At 54.4% G+C, this 21,505-nt stretch overlaps 1 protein-coding gene across 5 annotated transcripts in view; it reads right to left on the bottom strand.

Moving 5' to 3' along the window:
* Positions 1-295: 295 nt before the first annotated feature.
* The window catches only part of Nphp4 (nephrocystin 4), an 88,282-nt gene continuing 67,072 nt past the window's right edge, over positions 296-21,505 (bottom strand). For 3 of the 5 annotated variants that reach the window (XM_036177569.1, XM_036177568.1, XM_036177567.1), the window contains 13 exons: positions 19,410-19,570; positions 16,402-16,582; positions 11,831-11,956; positions 9,057-9,262; positions 8,053-8,279; positions 7,691-7,877; positions 7,071-7,148; positions 4,569-4,725; positions 4,080-4,165; positions 3,441-3,526; positions 2,276-2,447; positions 1,447-2,024; positions 763-855 (listed from right to left, as the gene is read on the bottom strand). In XM_036177569.1, the coding sequence (XP_036033462.1) occupies positions 822-855; positions 1,447-2,024; positions 2,276-2,447; positions 3,441-3,526; positions 4,080-4,165; positions 4,569-4,725; positions 7,071-7,148; positions 7,691-7,877; positions 8,053-8,279; positions 9,057-9,262; positions 11,831-11,956; positions 16,402-16,582; positions 19,410-19,570 (2,279 nt within the window). In that variant the 3' untranslated portion in view covers positions 763-821. Of the gene's footprint in view, positions 856-1,446; positions 2,025-2,275; positions 2,448-3,440; positions 3,527-4,079; positions 4,166-4,568; positions 4,726-7,070; positions 7,149-7,690; positions 7,878-8,052; positions 8,280-9,056; positions 9,263-11,830; positions 11,957-16,401; positions 16,583-19,409; positions 19,571-21,505 lie in introns of all 5 variants that reach the window. The other 2 variants (XM_036177570.1, XM_036177571.1) reach the window with 2 other exon arrangements.

Genomic DNA, 21,505 nt, shown 5'->3' with positions numbered 1-21,505 from the left:
CACCACCGGACTGCCATACCTTTGCCAAGACCCTACAACCTATCCCTTCATTTGTAAGTTACCCCACAAAGTAAACCTCCCTTTAACTACGTGGAGTGGCCTTAATAATTCCACCAATACAGTTCTCATCACCACTGCTCAGTGCTGCTTCCTTCTCTCCCAGCAAGACAAGGCAGAGACACCACAGCTCCAGCATCAGGAGCCGTATCACAGCCAGAGGGCAGCAGGCCCCAACTCTATCACCCCAGCACGAGGAACCGCAGAAAACACCAGAAGAGACTCTGTAGAAGTTAACTGCTTCATTCAATAACTTAAAAAAAAAAAACAGATACAAAAGAATTCCTGTATAAAATACATAACAAATTAAAATATATTATGTTCATACTAAATCTGGTAAGAAAAACATAATTTTGTCATTGGGGATGACTTGTATAGCACAATTTGCTCTAGACGGTGACAGCCTGAGAGGTGTGAGGAGTAACATGGCCTTGTGTGTGCCATGGGCAGAGTGGGGTCACTGCCATGGCCACCTGGAGGCCACATTCCCTCAGAGGACTAGTCTCAGCTTAGCTGAGGTGTTGTGCCATGACCAGGAACACCGCCTCTCTCCACTCAGCCAGCTCCACAGGCCGTACAGGCCCGTCCTGAGTCACAGATGGCAAGGCTGGGAGGGGTCTGCAGGGAGGGAATGGGCACTGGCCACACAGCTGTCCCTCACTGGTAGAGCACCTTCACACAGAATGTCTCTTCGTTCTTGTCCTCATGGTCATTGATGTAAATCAGGATCTCCTCCTGCCCGGCACTGCCACTTGGCACAAACCTCAGGCCGATGGTGTAGGTCTCTCCTCCCGCCACCTGCAAGAACACAGGAACCTCAGTGCTCGCCTGGGCCTCCACTCTTCTGAAGCAGTTTCTATAACTGAGACAGTCCGGCACACGGGTGAAACACTCTCCACCTACGGCACATCCAGGCTGGCTGGAGACCCAGCACCTGGAGTGACAGAGGCTGTGAGGACCAGGCTGGCCCACATAGGCCTAAGGCGGAGGAGGCAGCGGCGGCGCTGGCTGCTGCTGCTGCTGCTGCTGCTGCTTGGTGCCGACTCAGGACTGTGCAGAGAGCCAGGTGGTACCCCTTTCCTAGGCACCACTCTGATGATGGGCAAAGGAATGAGGGATCCTTCAACCCACTAACAGACTGTGCCCTCAACAGGCCCCACACTCCCGTCCTCTGCTTCCACCCTCACAGGTCAGCTACATCTCCTCAGAGGAAATCCACCTGCTGCGGTGGCAGTGGAGGACACAGGGCCATGATGTTCACCTGCCACCTGAAGACCTTCCCCAGAAGGTATAAGTGTCCCCAGCTTTCTAGAGCCTGCCAGCTGGAAGCAGACCTGCTCCTGAGCTCAGCACTATGGCCCGCAGCACCCACCAGCCCTCAAGGCTGACCTGGAAGGAGTTCTCCTTGAACTGCAGCAGGTCAGGGTGGTCAGTGTGCAGGTGGTAGGTCCTCCGAGAAGGATACGGGTTGGTGTAGGTGATCCGTTTGCTGGCACCCTTCCCTTCACCTGCTGCCATGGTGATCTCAAAGGCCTGGGGAGGAAATGGAACAAGAGACACAGGGCCACTGGCCCAACCTGAGTACTCCTGAGCATAGGTGCTCCACCTAACCACCGATCCTGGGCTATCCACCAAGACAGGCCAGCAGCATCCAGAGCCATCTCACACAGAGCCTGGATCTGGGTTGCTGGGTCCCTGGGCCAGGTAACACCATCCCCCCCAACAAGACACCGCAGAGGCCCTATGGTGCCCCTGACCTCCTGCCTGGCCCCACTGTTTACACAGACCTTGGAAATGAGAGGCTGGCGGCAGGAGAGGCATACGAGCCATGACGCCACCAGCTGGTGGTAGTCCATGTCCACCAGGTTGAGATGGATAAAGCGGCTGCCAGCCCTCCTCGGCCTCACGCCCACATGAAGGTCCTGCACCCCATGAGGCGGTAACACGAAGACACCTGCAGGGTCTGTCTTCAAGGACAAGAGAGAGGTCAGGCCACAGCCCTCTTGAGGTGACACAGCTCCTGAGAGTCAATTTTAATAATCCTAAAAGCCTCTGGGGTACATATTGGTCCCTCATCCTCAACACCGCATCCAGCAAAAGGCAGTGTGAAGGAGATGTCAAAGCTGCCACCAGCCACCCTGTGCCTCTGCAGGCTGGGCAGGAATGGACTCAGAGAAGTGAAGAGACCTCCCAACTCCACCTCCAAGAAGGGCCATACCTTCAGCTCCTGAGGGTGGGAGGTAAAGGCTCTCACTTTCCTAACAGTCTGTGTCCCCCGTAGGACAAGGGACAGACGGGTCAGCTGTCCTGCGACACAGGAGACGTCCACACGCTGCAGGGAGTGGAGGCAGACCTGCCATGTCTGCACAGGCTCCGCCAGCCAGCGATCCCTGCAGATGACAGGGATCATGGACACATCATAGCGGGGCAGCATCACTGGAAGAAAGCTCACTGGAGGAGGGCTCCAGGGCGGCTGGAAGCCAAGCGGCCACAGGGAGAGCTGCCTGAAGCCACAATGGATGGGAACCCTGTGTGCTGGGCTGGAGCTAGCCACCCTGCCCTAATCTGGAATCTCTCAAGCTGGGGTTATGCAGTTTGTCTGTCTCAGGGCACTGCTGAGTTTGGGGATGCTTAAGAAATGCTCATCAGGTGACGAAAATGTGAGCTCTGCACAAGTGTGCAGTCCGGAAAACTGAATCATGGCCAAGCCTTAGGACAGTGAGGACCATGTCTGGAGGCTGCAAGCCTGAGCTCAGGGCTTGACATCAGAGCTCTGAGATTCTATGGCATTATTATAAAATGGGACAAGGGGTAATACATGTTTACAGGCTGCTACAAGGAACCAAGGAGACATGTTCATATGGTGCGGGTGCTGCACAGCCCCTCACCCCCAAATATAGCTAACTCCCACAGTCCCATTGTCAGAAGCCACATGGGACACATCCTAGGCTGCTCCAGTTTTAAAGGGCTCCCAGAGAGCTCCAACTGGAACTGTTTAGCTGGGTGAAAAGCCAAGGCGTGGCTTGACCAGTCTTCAGGTGCAGAAGATGAAGACAGCCACCAATACAGGGGCTGAGCTCCAGTTGACTTCAGGGCTCAGTGCGAATCCGCTGAGGGGGTGGGGGTGGTAAGAGTCATCTGGGGCTGGCTCTGGGCCAGAAAGCTGCACTATCCCTTCCTTGGAGGACATATGTCACGTCTATCTCTTGGGCTACTGTGCTACTCTAGAAGAGGGCATGCCATCACCAAGGCCTGGTTGGTCTCCAAGCTCAGTCTGACTCATTGCTCTCCTCAAAGAGCAAAGCATCAGTACCCATGATGCCTAGGAAGAGTCAGGTCCCTTGACTTCACTCTGCCCCTTCCCCATCTGTGTCTGTGCTTACGCATAGATGATGACAAAGAAGTCTTTGATCTCCGGGCTTGGACCGCTGGCCACTTTAAGAAACACATCTCGTGGCTCACCGGGACCCTGCCAAACACAGCACGGGGCACACTGGTTCACAGCCACCCATGTCCTCTGCTGGGCTGCACCTGGCCAGGTGCTTGCAGCTGGGCAAGGCAAGGCAGGTGTGCACAGCCCCACCCTCATGTGATGCCTTCATCTTCTCTATGCGTTGGGGCTCACTGCTTTGCTTGCTGCTCAGGAAAATCACAGCTTCCTGATCTTATATGGATTCCAATAATTATATCCCACCAACTCTATCCAGCTTCCCACCTAGTCATAATACAATTAGTGCCCTACCCTCGACGTAACGGCAATCAGTAAGTGCCTCAATTACCATGCTCAGCTCATTCTGCCTTATGCCTTTTCTTCAGATTTAAACTCAGATAATCAAGGAACAGATCTGCTAGCAGAAAACCTGAAATCTCCTTCATGAAGCCTTCCTCACGATGTCAGGACAGCCAAGCCTCCCCACAGCCCTGCAGAAGGAACCCTCAATGGGGGGCTGTGGGGATGCAGTGTGGATGGGAGGGAGTTCCCCAAAGGATCTGCTCAAGTGGGGCTGACAAGAATGGCATACCACGTTCTGGGCCTCACAGATGACATTCGGGTCACTGCATCGGACGTGGACTGGGGGATCCTCACCGGGCATCCCCACAGGAGCACCTGGGAATGGAGAAAAGGATAACCCTGCCCTTAGCCCAGAGTACACACACACAGTGCATGACTACGGGTGCAGATGCTGCTGCCCTGACTGACCCAGCACATTCCTCAGTCTCACCAGGCTGTCAATCAGAGGGAGTGGCCACACATAATCGAAGAATCGTCAATACTGAGCCATCATCAGGACGCCACCAGCCCCACACACCCTCATGCCTGACGGGGATAGGTCTGGGTCATGGGAGCCATGAACTTTTTGTAGAACCAGCCACCAAATATGCACCTTGTCACCCTAGAGAAAGCTGGAAGCTTCTATTTCAAACCATAAAGGCAGGTCAGAACTTTGGAAGTACCTCTTCCCGTTAGCTGAGCCTGCACAATGATAGCCACAGGGACATGGGGGACCTGCCTGGAAGTGTGTGCCAGGGAGGCAGGCGGATGGCCTTCTTCAGGAAGGTGAGTTCTGGGTGGTAGAAGCGGAAGACCTGGTCCACCACATGGGGCTGGGGCTCCACAGTCAGGCAGAGCACTGCAATGGGCCGGCCACTCTCCACCCGGAAAAGAACCTGCAGAGATGGGCACGTGGTAACTTCGTGGACCCCCCAGGATAGCATGAGAATCTCACCATCATCCCCAAAATTAGATGGGAAAGACAGACACTGAAATGCATCCGTAGGTGCACAAGTGAAGGGATCAATGGACTGGATCTGGGGTGGCACTCAGGATGGGGAGCACTCACAGACATGCCAATCCCTGAGCTTTTGCAAGGCACACTCCTAAAATCCAGTGGACCAACTAGCCACCCAGCGGCACCAAGAACTACTCCGATCTGGATTCCACCTCCATAGGCTGGGATGTCTGTGCAGCACTGCAGAGGGGTCTCGCCCTGAACCTCACCAGGTTCCATGGTGGTGCCAGGTGTTGTGTTTAGGGACAGAGCACAGCACAGGCCCTACGATCCCAGTGGAGGGAAGGAGGAGATGCCTACACCAAGGAGACCAGAACTAGAAATGCTCCTCTGTCGACACAGTTACAAAAACACTTGCCTATACAGAAGAACTGATGGACAGGCGGTGCAATGGTGGAAGCTTTGGTCACTACAGGCACTCACAGTGCACACGTGCAGAGACACACGTATACAACACACACACACACACACACACACACACACACACACACACACACACACACGGCATACTGAGAAGAAATGAGCTGAAGGCAGGTGGGGGAGTGAGATCTTTCTGAAAATACACCTTATATTAGTTTGAATCTGGATTCCTGTAAGCATTCTTCAATTTTAAAGCTAACTTGAAAGGCTTCTCTTCTTGCCTGCTTTCAGCAGACCAGCCAGCTACTTGCAGCTGAAGAAGCGAAGCTGAGTGTCTGGCAGGCCAAGCTGCCTAAGCGGCGAGCTACCGCTGCCTTGATAACCACAAAGGAGTCAGCCTGGGGACAGGCAGCCCACCACAGCAACAGAGTGACAGGGAGCAGCAGCTGCCTCCTGAGCAGTGACATCTATAACAGTAGCCATAGCAACAAAAGACAGCTGAGCAGTTCAGAGTGGTCACAGCAGGGACAAGACAGGAATGACAGACTTGGGGCGAGGGGCAAGGACAGAGGCTGAAGGAGGCCGTGCAGAGCCAGAGAAGACAATCTGCAGTCCTGGGCTGGGAGAGTTCCAGAAGCAGTCCAGTCTCCAAGGGCCAAGTCTTGGCTATGCTAGGCCCAGGACTGTAACAATAGCTGCTGTCAGAGGTGAGGAGCCCTGGTTTCCATGGCTTCCGCAGAACTAACACTGAGCTAAGTGTCCAGCGACCTGGTGAGAGTTGTGGCTGCAGAGGGTGCTGCTGCCGCTGCTGCTGCTGCTGCCACTGCTGCTACTGCTGCTGCCGCTGCTGCTGCCACCCCCAACAAACAGCAAAAGGGAGAAACAGCAGAGATGGGAACCTGAAGAGGGTCTTCCTGCCTAAGCAAAAGGACCCCAGCCAGTTCTACTGGTGACAGTGTCAACACACACACACACACACACACACACACACACACACACACACACTCACACTCAGACACCATCTGCAGCACAAAACAATGCATGCATTCCTTCCACACAGGTAAGGCCAAGGCTCTGCTTACAGACCAGACACAAGTTCTCATAGGAACTGCGGCTGGTGGGTACACAGTGCAAGGGTTGCACATGGTGAGACTCAGGAACATGGCGGCCTTCAGGCCACCCTCTGTCCAGACTACACTAAGTAAGGCCTGTAGGAAGTGGAGGGAGACCAAAGTACCACAACAGGAATTTTCCTACAAAAGAGGGTAAAATCTCAGTTCTTCCAAAGACCACCCTCTCAGTAGGCTGCTGAGAGAACGTGTCTAAAGGCTTATTTCTAGGAAGAGCATCCCCCATCTTTCCATCTATCTATCTGTCTGTCTGTCTATCTATCTATCTATCCATCCATTTATCCATCCACCCATCCATCCATCCATCCATCCATCCATCCATCTATCTACCTAGCGACCTATGCCTCTATCTACCTACCTATCCATCACAAGTGCACACACACACACACACACACACACACACACACACACACACACCTTTAGAATGCTGCCAAGTGGCCATGTGCTATGACAGCTGTGTTGAGGGGGCAGTAGCTGGCAGCCACTAGGACAACCAGCTTCCTGTGCACAGAGCCAAGGCTGCACAAAGCTGCCAGGTGATCCACCCACGCTGGACCCTATCATGTGCCAGTGTCTAGGCACAGCTGTGGCCTCCTTGTCCCTGTCACATCTTATTTCAGTCTAGAAGCCTACCCAGGAAGAGAGGAGGAAGGGTCAAGGTCTCACAGCAGACATCACATGCTTGGCGTACTCAGACACTTGACTTGCTCTAAGACATTCCGAGTCCCCCTACCTTGGCATGTTTAGTAGGCATGGCACTGCACTTCCAAAGGGGTCCAGACTCCTTCTCTGAGCTCATCTCAGCGGAGGTCTGTGAGACAGGGAGCAGCATAGGTGGGTCAGGGCGAGTCAGGTGACAATCAGAACTTGGACCAGCCAGGGCCGTGAGCTCCAGGTGTCACCATGCTGTTCTCAGGCTGGCTAACTGCCAGCCTCCCCCACCCAATTCAGTCACTGCCCTGTGGCCTGTCCACAGAGCCAGCTGGACATGTGAGGAACTGGGACTCCTCAATCCCCTTGTAAGTGACTGCAGAACTAACTGCAAAAGAGACCAGAGCTTCAGTGGGTCCCTCCCCCTCACTCTGCTGTTTCTGTGCAAGAGCACACACAAGGGAAGGGGCCAACCATAGGGATGGTACAGGTATGCCCTCCCCTGACACACACCAGAAGAAAGAGAGGATCCGGGCTGCTGCACATAGCACCAGAGAGGAGGGCACACTGGGTGACAGGTGGGGCAGGCAGCAGTCAGGGGTACCCTGATGCAGACGCAGGCTGAGTAGGGACATTTGCAAATACAGAGAAATGTTCCTCCCCTTTGCCACCTGGAGGGACAGCACTTCCCTGTCTTCACACCTGTGGTGGAGCCAGTGGACCCACAGAGAAGTTCTGGTACTTGAAGGGGATGTGGGCAGTCTCCCGGGGTCGCAGGTAGAGCTGGGGTGCCAGGCTGCCACGCAGGTGGAACATGTCCTCCTCCAGCGGTGTGTGCAGGCCAGTGGCCTCCTTGAAGTACCGCCACTCCTGGCTGTCCAGGATGATGCTAGAGGGGCAGGGTCAATGGTGGGGACCATAGTGTGTAAAGAAAATACACCTACCACCCCAAGAACATCAGATGAGGGGACAGGGGACAGCCAGACTGGCTTCCATGTCAGAGGTGCATCGGCCCAGGGGCTTCACACACACACACTCAGAGCCAGCTGGGTGGCAGCTCTTACCTGAGCTCCGGGCTATCAATCTCAATGGCCACCGTGTGCTGAGTGTTATGCGGGTTTTTAAGTGCAAACTCGAAGAACTCAGCTGTGCCCAGTGTGGCATACAGTGTGTGGTGGGTGGTGATGGCCTGGCTCAGTACACTGGTGATGCTCTCTGTCTTGGTGCGCTCCCGGTAGGCATCAATGACCTGCAGGTCCCGTGAGTGCTGTGCACGGACACTCTGCTGGGCCTATAAACACAAGGGGCCACATCTGACACCCCCTCTGAGTCCTTGCTTTGCCGGCCCCCACTCCCTGAGGCATCAGATTTATTTTGGAAATCAATTTCTCCTTCTTTAGCCATGTGGCCTGGAAGTACTGCCTATCCCCCATACTCCAGGGATCTCAGTGCTTGTCAGAATAGAACAGAGTACCACATCCCAGCTTGCCTCCATCCCAAATTCTCCTAAGAGACTCCTTTAACCACCAAGGAAATGTACCAGGCATAGCCTAGGGAATTAGGAACAGTGATGTCAAACAAGAAATAACCTCACGGCCACAGGGCCCACCCAACAGGTGCCCCGCATGGTGCCGAAACCTGCCTGGGATGACAGTCCACAGAGGAGATGTAAGCCCCGAGTGGTAGCCCAGCATCCAACAACCTCAGTCTGGGTCCACACCTGATAACCAGTCTGTGAGGCCTAACTGCCTCCTGCCTCACGAGGGTTCCTAGCCTGCAGCTGCACTGAGCCCCTCAGATCCAGTGCCAAGGAGGCTGAGACCGCAGAGGGGGCAGTGCCTGCCTAAAAGGCCTTTGGACATGAACTCATTTGAAGTAACGATACTGAAGCTCTGGTCCCCAAGTGTGCAAAACCTTTTAGTAAAAGGTTTCCAACCTGAAAATATCCCCTGGTGGCCAAAATGTCTACTTCTCTCCTCGCCTGCAAACAGGGTGTAGGAGGAAGGTGAGGGACTGCGGGCAGGAGGGACCGACTCTGGGGACAGGTACACCATGGGCAGCCTCTCACCAGCAAACTGATCCTGCGGCTACCAGAATCCCCTCCAGACTCCTGCAGGCGCACCAGCCGCATCCTTTCCAGCTTGCGCCTATGCACAGCATCTGCCTCCTGGCCCACAGCCTGGGGCCCCTGGCCAGCTCGAGTGTGGGTCAGCAGCATGGCGGCCAGTTCACTGTCCACATCAGCCAGCTTCTGCGCTTGCACCACACGTTTTCCTATGGAAAGGGCCAGAGGAGGGGTCAGGGGTAGATGTGCAGAGGAGTACCAGCAAAGCCAGTGGCTGGTCCCTAGAGACACTTCACATAGGCAAAGAGCTTCCAGGGTGGATCTTCTCTGTGTCACTTGACTGATAAAGATGCATATTTGGGCCTGGTCCCTCACAGCAGCTCCCCTTTGACAGTCCCTCAAACCCAAGGAACTCTAGTCCTAGTCCTTGACTAACACCAGTAGATGATTTTCTAAGAGAAAAGCCAGACACTCGGGTTTATAATTGAATGATAACACCCTCTCCTGAACTCAGGTAGCTTCAGGTAGAAGATAGGGGTGGTCACTGCTGCAGAGGGAGGCCTGCTTCTGAGGTACATCTGATTGACTCCCCAGCCCCACCTGTGTGCACACAGCACGATCCCCAAGTTCCTATCAGAAATGGGATTCATAGAAGTAGCCTGGCCCGGCACTGCTCTCACCTGCCTTTTGGAGCAGGCACTCTGATGTGGGCAAGCCCAGGTCCAAGACGCAAGATGAGCTAGCCACAGACAGCAGGGTAAACACTGCCTATGCCCCCTTCCCATACAGTGCTGGGGCTAATGGTGCTGGTGGAACTGTGCTTGGTGACAAGGCCACATCACAGGCTGACAGTAACAATCTAGGTAGGGCAGGTCAAAGGGGGATCCCACCTTGAGGCCTGGGTCCTCCCCCACTTACAGAGCTTCCCAGGGCCTGGCTCCACCTGTCATCACACAGAGCCAGGAACCCGCTAAGGCACTCTATAGGGTGAAACACAGCTGTTCCTCGGCTCACCTACCACTCCCTGTTTCCAGGCTCCTCAGCACCACTCTACTTTAAATTTATCTCATTGCCTTTTCAGTGTCACAGGCTGTCTTGGGCATCTTAAGTGACAGCCTGAAGGAACAGTATATCAGAGCTCGGGCGTGCATGAGAAAGCCCAGCCTGGAACCTGGTCTGAGCAGTCTGTGATCATGGCCCAGGAGAAACAGCAGGTTGGGGGCAGCCACATAGCCAGGATTCAAGATGAGTCAAGGGACAGCACATTTACCCCAACAGTTGCCTCCCCTGACTCCAAAGCAGCCAGAAATGGGGTTCTGGAGGAGTCATGTGAGAGCACACTTCCCTAAACACAAGAAGAGCCTAGAACTTCTCAAGTCTCAGGAAACTTCTCATCCAGAGCCCCACCCCAGGGAACACAGGCTCTTGCAGGGAACCCTCTGCCCGCCCATCACAGGCTGCAGGGCCCCTGACTCCAGGGCTCTCTTTCTCTCAATGGCCGTCACTCATGCCAGCTTCCTGGGCTGGTCAGAGGGGCAAACTGTGAATGAAGCACCATGACCCCAAGTAGGGAACCCAGGCCCAACCTTACCCCTCACCCTAATCATCATCACAACCATGTGACCTCCCTTGCCTTAGTTCACTGAATATTAAGATGAGGGTCTGGCCTAGAATGATGGGACATACATGGAGCGTGGGTCCCTCTGAGCACCTGCTGAGCCCACAGCCTCTTTCTGAGGGAGAATGTACAGTTCTACCTATAGAGTCAGGAATTAGATGGGCAAGATTCCCCAGGTCCTGTGACGTGGAGTGTAGAGGATTCACCGAGCTCCAAGCCATGGCTCTGGCATCCTCTTCTCAAGACACAGTCCAAGGCTGCAGTCCAAGGTGCACAGAGCTGGGACCACCCACTAAGAAAGCTCTGGGAGTCACCATCTCTAACACCTGAGCAAGGAGTTACCTAGAGAGTACAGCCTCCTCTCCTTCAAATGACAGGCTCACATTCAAGCCCTTGGGCCTTCATGTTTAAGGGAACAGAAAGACTCCAGACACGCCCGTGGAAGCTATTTTCCTCACACCTAGGACTTACCAGTCCAGACTCAAGTCTCTAATCCCTAGCTTCATAAAGAGCCAAGGAACCAGGGAGGAGTTTCTAATCTGCTTTTAAAAATCAGTGTCAGGGCTGGGAGGTGGCTCGGTGGAGAGTGTTTACCGTGCACACACAAGGCCCTCAGCACACATGTAAAAAGTCAGATGTGGCAACACAAGCCTGCAATCCCAGGACAGGGAGGGGGACACAAGAGGATCTTAGGGGCTCAGCGCTCACCGGCAGACAGTCTAGCCAAGTGGTGAGCTCTATGCTCAGTGAGAGACCCTGCCTCAGAAAATAAGGGGGAAAGCTACAGCCACTCAACGCTGACCTCTGGCCAACACACATGCTCACACACACTTCTCATCTCCTCCCTGTGTGAGCAGCTCAGATTTAGGTAATTAGCAGAATTACCATCTCCCTATAAGACAGCATGATTGGATGCAGGGCCATGCTAGAGGAGCTTCGAGGTTCAACAGCCCTGTAAGTTCCTGGGGCCATCATCAGGGACCCCAGCTGGACATAACCAGCCAACCCTGAATCCAGACACTAGGGCAATGGACAGCAATGTACACACACACACACACACACACACACACACACACACACACACACACACAAGCTTCTGCCTCACTGAACCACATCTACCCCATCTGCCACCCAGCATGTGCCCACAGTCTCAACTCACGTCTGGGGCCTCCTGGTATGAGGAGGCTTCCCCCAGAGAAGAAGCTGGCTCCATCATTTGAGATGACCCGAGACCTGGATGGTGGCAGTGAACAGGAACCTCTTGCTCTTGGCTCACACATGTGACCTAAATGAAAAGCAGTCTCATAAGATAGGGTCCAAAGTGGGGACTGGTAGACCACACCAGCTCTCCCATATGGAGCCCGGGCCTGCAGATGCCTCTCCATCTCCACTCTCAGACTCACTAGCATGCCCAGGTGCCGGCTGCTGCAGTCTGAATGCATCCTGCAAGGGAGGCTGCAGGTAGGAGATGGGCTGTCTTTGCAGTCTTCTCTAGGCTTGGACCCCTCCCCCCAACTGAACATAGGGGGTCTCCATTTGATCACACACAGTTCATGCAGACTGTCTCCATCTCTAACCCAGGCCTGGGAGAGCTGAGGCTCTAGGAAAGTCCTCTCCACGTGCAAGTGAAGGCAGATGGGATGTCATGCTGAGGTCTCTGCAGAGCAACAGGGGCCTCAGAGAGGGTTTGGCTACCATGCCTGCCAGCAGATCCAGCGCAGCACTTTGAGATGCTGCAAGTGGTTACAGCCCTGAGGTGGCAGCATCTGCCCACAGGCATGCTTTTCTGGAGCACAGACCCACAACTCCACAGGGGTCAGTCACCTGGGGTGAGGCCGAGCCTAGCTGAAGAATCGCATTCCAGACTGAACCACCCAACTGCCAAAGCACACCTGTGCAGTGCATTCTCCCAACCTCAGCAGGGCAGGGCGGAGCACACGCTGGCATGGTGTCCCCGCTGCCCCCTCCCAAGACTGGGAGCAGCAGGAACCCCTGCCCATCATGCCTTCCTGTTCACAGTGACCTCTTCCTCATTCTAGATGTACCTGCTCTTCACCCTCCTGTTCACAGGCTTCTGTTTTACAAGGATATCTCAGCATTGGGCTCATTTGCACACCCACAGCCCTCCAGGTGAGCCATGGCTTCTGCCTGACCCAGGCTCTCCCAGTGACAGGGCTGCTCTCTTGATCTCAGCTGACAGACGCATCCTCACAGATGTGGGCTGAGGTGGACTGGCCTTCCATCCTCCGTGGGGTCCAGCTGGTCTATAAGCAGCTGAGAACAGGTAGCCCCAAGCCCAGGGACAGCAGCCTGGATTTCAGATTCTACAGCTGGGGACCCTGGCTGTGTCAGGGCCCTGCAGACCATCCCTCCAGAAAGACTGGCGAGGACAAAAACTGTGTAGCAGAGAAAGGCTGGGTGGAGTCAGTGAGTTCAGAGAGCAGCCCAAGTGACAGGAATCAGCTCCAGCGACCGTCTGGAGAAGGCTCCTTAGAGCCCGAGTACGCAAAGCCTCTTCCACCAGAAGACTCATGCTCCAGTCATTTTAAAACCGTCTTTGTCATCCCTCGGCTGCCTGCTGCCTGGCTGCCTCTCCTGCAGGCCAGAACAGTTCCTCACCACCAAAGCTCTAGAGAGCACCGGAGCCCCATCCCTTTCTCACTGCTGCAGGGGCAGATATGGAATCCCCACTCAGCACCTTCCACAGCCAACAGGGCAGACAAATGCCAGGCCGAGCCACCTGCTCACAGCCTGAGATATCTACTCTCAAGGCTAGTTTCTGTGTCCAGTGCTAGCTGCCACACTCCTGGGGGCCAGAGCCAGCAGGGAGTCAGTAGCTGACCCTCATCCTGCCCCCACCCCAGCTCTGGCATTGGTTCTGTGGCCCATGATAATACAACAGCCTCAGCTGTCACTTGCTCAGACGTCCTTACTACATCCCCACAGACACGCAGCCTCACCTTCCCCACAGACATGAGATCTCGCCTTCACAGATCTTGCTGCTCCCTGCTGCTATCCGGAGTCCCAAAATACCCAATGTCCACTCCACCCCACCTGGGGGCCTGTTTCCCACCCACACACTCAGAGTTGATCCAGGCTCCTCGGCCTTGCTCCTTCCCACGCGAATGCAATGCTGAGGGTGGCAGCTTGTGGACTGCAGGGTCTCGGCAAGTTCTCGGTCACATCCCAGGGAATCACTCCAAGATGGAACAAGCCTGTCACCCTGCGGTGGGAACACTGAGGCTGGCACACTGAGTTGGTAGGGGGTTTGTCCCACATGGGGAGGAAGTTCAGGAATTTCCCTAGCTTTCTTGACTACATCACCTAGTGGCCAGTGGGTCCTCCATCAGGCCTTGGACCTATCCACTTTCCACCAAAGTGAGCCCTGGCCTATGACATGCACTGCAGACATACGCTGCTCCAAAAGACAAAGACTGGGGAAGACACATCGAGGTCAAGATCAGTCTGGGTGGCAAGAGTAGGTGACCACAATTCCTCACCCTCAGGATCACAGAGGGTGGGTGGTGACAGCGGCCGCAGCTGTGAGATGAGCTGGACACACAGTCCCCCCGGGACAAGACACCCTGCTGGCCCCAGTGCTATTTCCCCTTGCAACATCCATGCTCACAGGGTCCGCTTGTCAATGACGGAAATAAAGTGTGTGAGGTGAACTCACTCCTCGTATGTTTTCAGAAACAGCACAGGGCAACGGTGCTGCCATCGGGAACAATCTGCCATCCTAATTTGGCACAGACTTTCTTCCCCTTTGGGGGATAAACGGTTATGCCGGAGACACCAACTCATCTGCAGCAGGGGTAGAAATACCCTCTCAGCACACAGGGCTCCCAACGTGAGCCCATGGGGGAAGCAGAAAGGGCCACCACTAGGTGTCAGTCCCACACCAGGACACAAGTTCATCACCAAGGATGCTAAACCTAAGCCTTGCCATCATAGGTCCCAAGAACATCAGCCCTGCTGCCTGCCTCCCTGGAGGGCTTCTGCAAGAGGGCTCCCAGGTGACCCCCTTCACCACCCACCTACTTCACCAGCATAACTGGAGGAGAAGAAAGCAGCGTGGGCCATTCAATCCTTGAAGGACAAAAGACAGCATGAAAAAAAAAAATCAGCAAAGAACGTCCAAGGGTCGGGGAGGAGAAACCACGGAGCGAGCCAGCAAGCCAGCAGCGGAGAGCTGGTGATTGCCAGCACCTATACACTGTCCCACGCAGCCATCCCTCTGTGAATGAAGCTGCTGGGTGCTGCGACCAGGTCGAGGTGTGAGCTTTGTGTCTGTCACCTTAGAGGCCTCCATGGTCAGCATCCAATTTACTGAAACATGACTGCTACAACAAATGCTTTTATAAAGAAATGAAGGCCATATCATTTCCGCTACCTAACAAAAAACGGCGGTGGGGGCAGACAGGTGGCCCCACATACACCGCAGCACACTTGTCCTTCACTGCACACGTACCAGTGTCCCTGTGGCTGGCTATCTCGCGCTCTCCCCCCCATGGGCTTATCTCCCTCTTGCAGGCAAAGTATGAAAATGACAGTTTAAGATAACATATAACAGAGCCCATCTTTCTTCTGAGATAAGATTTTCAAACCTGGAGTCACTGCACATCTGTGGGCCAGTGAATTAAATATAAAAAGAGCCGCCAGGGTTGGGGCTGGGCATGTCCTGCGGCTCCCTGAGTCGCTCGGGCTCCTGAGTAAAGCCCGCTTCTCACAGGAGCCTCGTTTATTTCTCCAGAACCTAATTGAGTTTTGCTGTTTCTATATTGTCTATTTTCCAAGCTGCCTTGGATTTACATTTGTAAACAAGCAGGCAGAAACCTCCAACCAGACTTAATGAGCTGTGTGTTCGCTTCTCTGCCACCGCCGCTCCGCAAACCCATGCTTCAGCACAGGCTGGATGTGGCCCATGGGGCTCTTGGACTAAAAACCAGGCTGGGCTTTGAGGAATGGAAAAAATCCCTAATAAGATGGCAGAGATCTTGGTCTCAGCCTCGCAAAGGCCTCCCACAACCAGTCCTGCACTTTCGATTTTAGCAGGAAAATGACCCACCCTTTGGGGTACCTGCAAAGTAGTGAGCACGCTGCAGTCTCTGAAAGGTTCTCTACTGGCTCACCTCCCCAGGACAGGTCCCTGACTTTATGCGCCTGGATGCCTCTGTCTACCGACCCCTCAGCCTCCAGTTCTCAGTGAAAGCCTCTGGAGGGTCCAGGCAGGACCACCCAGAGCCAGCCCCAACCGCCTGCCCTCATTGGTCAGGCAGGAGTAATAACAAGAGCAGGGGCATCAGTCCCTCTGCTAAGGCACCTTGAAAGGATGTCACTGTGCTCAGAAGAAAAGCTTTCCTCCTTCCACGGTTCCTGAGCTACACAGAAAACTCAGGACAGCTCTCACCTCTCTCTGATGGGCATTTCTGGGGCTGGAACTCTAAGTCAGACCCTCCAGCACCTAGTCACTCCATTTGAGGGTGGTCACAGGATAACCCATGGACAAGCCTAAGAAGACCAGTGATTCCAAGCTCCACCCAGAACCCAGGCAGTGAATGCCTGCTTCCAACACAGGTGCAGTGGCCAAGGTCAGACTGGAAGCCATGCTCACTCAAGTCTTGGTTTTCTACAAAGTGTGGGATGTCTAAAGTAAGGCTACCTCTCCTGCTCTAGCTGGGGAAATGACACAGGACCAGGAGAACTAGGAAAAGCTGCTGGAAATCTTACCCACGTTGGCTAAGGTCAAGTGCAGGCGGCCCTTCACCACTGTGTGGACACCAATGGGCTTGATGTTGCCGAAGCCAGCCACATCGCCGCTCACCACCATCGTTTCCTGTTCATACTCAGTGGCCATGACCTCCAACTCATGTGAGACCTGAACAGCTGGCCGTCCTTGGCGGAGGAGGTGCTGCAGAGGGAAGAGAGACAGTGATGAACAGCTGGGGTCCAGCCACTGCCACCCCTAATGGTCAGTAGAGGAAGCCCTGGAGGAGGGGGAAGGCAGGTCTGTGAAGGACGCCAGCTACAGAGCGCTAGTCACCTGCCACACAGAAGGGGCCAACTTCTTAGAAACATCAGCTTCAACACAGCTCAGTCTGCCCTCTGAATAAACACTTGGTGGCACTGTGGTGCACCAGGGACCTGCCAGCTGCCTGGTAGGAGCCAGCCTCCAGAGGGAAGGGATACAGGCAAGAGAGCAAGGCAGGCACTGGCCAAGCCCCTCTCTGGATGAAACCAGGATGTGACAGCAAAGGTAACACAGGAGGGGAGGCAGGCCAAAGTGCACACAGCAGAGCCACAGGACAGGACCACAGGCTTCAGGAGGGGAGCAAAGCCAAGGTGCACAAAGCAGAGCCACAGGACAGGACCACAGGCTTCAGGAGGGGAGCCAGGCCAAGGTGCACAAAGCAGAGCCACAGGACGGGACCACAGGCTTCAGTGTGGCTGAAGGAGGAGCCAGATGGGGTCACGGGATATGGGGACCTCTGGACCTGGGCTGAGGCAACATGAAGCCCTATGTGCCAATGTGGCAAGTGGGCACAGCAGGCACAAAGGCCTGCCCCAGGACAGCGTCAGCAGGGCTCCCTTGAGCCCATCTCTGCAGCTGTCATCTTCGGGCTTCTGCCTGAGCCTGTGCAAGGCTGGGGCGCCAGGGATGGACTCACAGGCTCCTGGCCAGCCTGGACCTCGTCAACTATGTGCCCTGGAGCTTCCTACTACCAGACAGGTGTATGGAACCAGACTACAGTCCAAGCTTCGGTAACCCTTGAATCTCTCCTACAGAAATGAGAGCACCTTCTCTGGGAGTGAGGATGCCACACTGGGTGGCTCCACACTTTGAAGGCTGCCAGCCCAGTGACAATGGCACACCACAAGTGCACAGGCATTCATGGTTCAAGAGCCCCTGGCACTGGAAAATAGGACAAGGCCTTTGGAGAATCACCCGGAAATACAGAAAAACATCTGGCATTTGCAGGAAGCAAGGAGATGTGAACAGAACGTGGAGTCGGCTGCCTATCACAGTGGAAAGCCGGCTGCAAAGATGGCAGCACCTCTGGAGGGAAGGGTGGAGCTGTTGAGAGCCCAGAAGGAGGAGCTGGCCACAGGGCCCCAGCCGCTCTGTCATCTGGAGCCCCCACTCCATTGCTTCGGGTGTGATATCAGGGCACACAGAGGCAAAGAGCATAGGTATTAAGGTAGGGGCTGTGCAGAATCCCAGCTGTGATGGTTATCAGCATGATTGTGAACTTGTCTACACTGGAAACGGGTTAACAGGAGGTCACACCAAAGTGGTCAAGGGCTTCCTTGAAAGAAGCACAGAGGCCATTAGCTCCAGCTACATACAAGCCCTTAAACCCAACTTGGATTCTTCTTTGCCTTTTAACTTGAAAACTTAAGTGGAGAGGCTAGAGAGGCAGCTCAGCAGTTAAGAGCATTTGCTGCTCATACAGGAGTTCAGTTCCCAGCACCCACAAGCTGCTCACAGCAGAGCTGCCTGGAACTGTGGCTTCAGAGGACTGATTGCCCTCTTCTGGCCTCTATGGGTACCTGCAGATATGTGCAGATGTGCGTGTACACATACATACATACATACACACACACACACACACACACACACACACACACACACACACACACACACACACTGAGGAATTTCCAAGGAGATAGACCAAGTAAGGTAGCTGCAGCTGGGACGAGGGAGAGCCCCCACCATGCTTTAATGGCTGCCTTGTGAGGCCCCTTATATCTTTCCCAACTCCTCTCTGCTGCAGACCCTGCCTCCAGCATCCACAAGCCACCCCTACCCAAGGAGCATCGTCCGCACAAAGGACAGCAAGGCCCGGGATGCTGAGTAACAAGGTGGTTAGCAGAGGCAGGACAAGTTAAAAGAGGAAGGAAAGGAAGAAGGAAGGGCTGGCGCAGCCTCAGAGAGGAGAGGTGCTGTTTGGGGGTCCGGCACACAGAGACAGGAGGTGACAGCTGGAATCCATGGGTCTAGGTGCCCAGCAACCTCCTGAGGACAAGATAGGCAGGGAGCCTGATGGACAACGTGGCTGGGATCCAGGAGGGATCAGCATCTGTCAAGATGCCACAGGGCTGAGGCCAGCCCAGGAATGTTCATGGTGATCTTAAGCTGATCCTCTGGGGTCCACTTCACCACAGAGAGAAAGCCCAGGGAAGAGTGATGGATCTCAGGGTCTGCACAGGGAGAGGGTGGGAGACACAACTGAAAGATTCTAACTAAAATCAGAGCAAGCAATTCAGAAGCTCGGGTGTAGCTCAGCAGCAGAGTGTTTGCCTGGCATGTATAAGGCCCTGGGTTCAATTCTAAGAATAGGAAGGGGAAAAGAAATGCATTACTGCCAATAGGAGCCAGGTAACTCCACATACCTCAGTCATTTCCCCACTCTGAGGGGCCAGCTAAGAGCACCATAGAGGACAGGCGATGAGCACCTGCCCTTAGACAACCTACATGGAAGAGTCAGCAGGTGGCATTATCTGGCAGGTCAGTATGGGAGAAAAGCTCACCAAGACACACATGGCTGTAGAATCCAGCCCCCATGGAGAAGGTTGTCCCTCAGAAGGCAGAGAATACTTCACTGTTCGTCATTAGTAGACAAAAAGTTGGCACAACCTGGTGCTGGGCTGTGACCCTTCCGTTGGGGACAGGCTATATGGTGATTAGTCCCACAGCACTACAGTGCCCTGCCTGTCCTTCGGTGGTAGGCCACTACCTTCATCTGAACGCCAGCAGACCCAATGAGGAGCAAAGAGTCTCCATCCCAGACGTCGACTTGCAGCGTCTGAGCAGCCAGGTAGTGGGTGAACCAGCGCTGCTCGCCTGGCTTCAGGAACCCGGGATCCACCATGTACCTCAGCTGGAAGCCAGGAGAGCCTGAACAGAGAAAGCCCAAGTGAGCCTGCGAGTAATTGGAGCCGTTTATCATCCTTACGTGTTGGAAGTATTTCCACTCTGGTCATGATTACTAATTTCTGCTTCCGTCACAATGACAGTTAATAAACACATTAATCAAAAACATCATAAAATATCCAAATTAACAAAGCAAAGAGTCTGTTCAAGAGACTGTGCTCCTTTCCAGTGTGCACAATAAGCTCCCAAAATAAGACTTACGGATTCCACCGAGTCCTGATGATGGATGGGGACAACACCCCATGAGGCTCACCAGGGAGCTTATTATTCTATACACAGAACTTAAGAAGAGCCCAGTACACATGTACTGTCAAGGCTGGGTCACATGTGCACATAAACACACACACACACACACACACACACACACACACACACACACACACAAAGATATTTTGAACCTGCCCCTGCTGGGCTACCTCAGGGTAGGACATCAGCCCTGAGAAACCCCAGCTGCCTCTCTGAGGCTGCACCCACCAATCAAGCTGACTAACATGGTAGCTAGACTATGGTCTCTGCCTTCATCTTCCCGAAGAGACACGATCGTTAATTCTGAATCGACAGAACTGACACTGGGATCATCGTTAGTTAAAGTGCACGGGAGCAGTAACACCAAGAGACACTCAAAGCCGCATTTTTCCCTCCTATCAATAGTGCCAATAATATCTCCGAAATCATGATGAGCCCTCACCTCCAGAGAGGATGGAGAGTGTGTGCAGCTCCTCACGGGTCACCCTCCCCTCTGAGACACCATGCCTCATGTCTCAGCTGCACAGAAACCAACATCCTATCTGATACCACGACAGACGGCACCCTTTTAGTGGAGCAAGTGTGTGTGTGGTGTGAGACAACACAGCGTAGGATGCTGGGCTCCGGGCCTGAGAAACAGGGAATGGAAATGGGTGGTCTGGGGTGGACCCCAGGCGTGTGTGGTGAGGCCTGGCTTAGGTAAGAGAGGAACCAGGGCAAAGACCTAAGAGGAGCCAAGTGAAAACTGCCACACAGAAGACATGTATGCCCACTGCAGCATCTGAGAGGGGACCAGACAAAGTCACCACCCACCCTAGCCTGGCCCTGTGGCCAGCCCTGAGTCCTCAGCTCAGGGCCATTCTCAGAGACACACAGGCTCTGAAGCAGCCCCATGAGCATCGAAGCCCAGGCTTACCACACAGTGTCGGACCAAGGCCGCACAGCAGTGCCAGCCCTCAGCAAGACCTCTGTGGAATGACTGCCCCAGAGACATGTGAGGCACATGTCCACCACATGCCACCTCAGCTTCTCCTGGGCACATGCCCACCCATCTTCCTGAGATACCCCGAATCCAGCATGTCCCAGGCTAGACCCTCATGTCTCCAGCCAGCTCCTACCAACACCACCTGACTGGCTCCCCTGCTCCATCACCATTCACCAGCTGCCAAGCCCCTTCAATGCTACCACCAAGTCACTCTCTCAGCAGACACTGGCTGTGCCATGCCAGGTGCCAGACCCTGCACAAGGAACACAAAGAAACAGGACACACGGACCTATGCCTGTGCGGCACTAAGGTGGAGGATTTGCCACTCAGCACAGAGCCAGAGCAGCAGACCTGGGGCTGCTTATTGGGGTATCTGTTGATCATTCATAACTAGCTGGCCACCTCTTCACGCTGTGGGCACAGCCCACTGCACTCCCAACCAGCCAAGACCAACAGCTCCTCGGCGGCCATGTCTAGAACTGCTACAGAAGAACCTTTGAGAGTCCTGTGTCATCCCTGGGGGGTTCAGAAACTGTGATGCCACCAGCCACACTGAAAGAGAGTCCACAGGCAGGGGTACTGTCCTCCCCAAGTTCGCATCCTTCGCCCTTCCTACTCCATGCCCTTTCTGGCTATACCCTTGTGACCTCCTCACCCAGCCCCACACA

This window comes from Onychomys torridus, chromosome 2 (genome assembly GCF_903995425.1).
Source record: "Onychomys torridus chromosome 2, mOncTor1.1, whole genome shotgun sequence".
In the NCBI taxonomy this organism is placed as follows: domain Eukaryota; kingdom Metazoa; phylum Chordata; class Mammalia; order Rodentia; family Cricetidae; genus Onychomys; species Onychomys torridus.
Note: the sequence above shows the minus strand (reverse complement) of the source record. Positions and strands in the feature narration are given on the sequence as shown.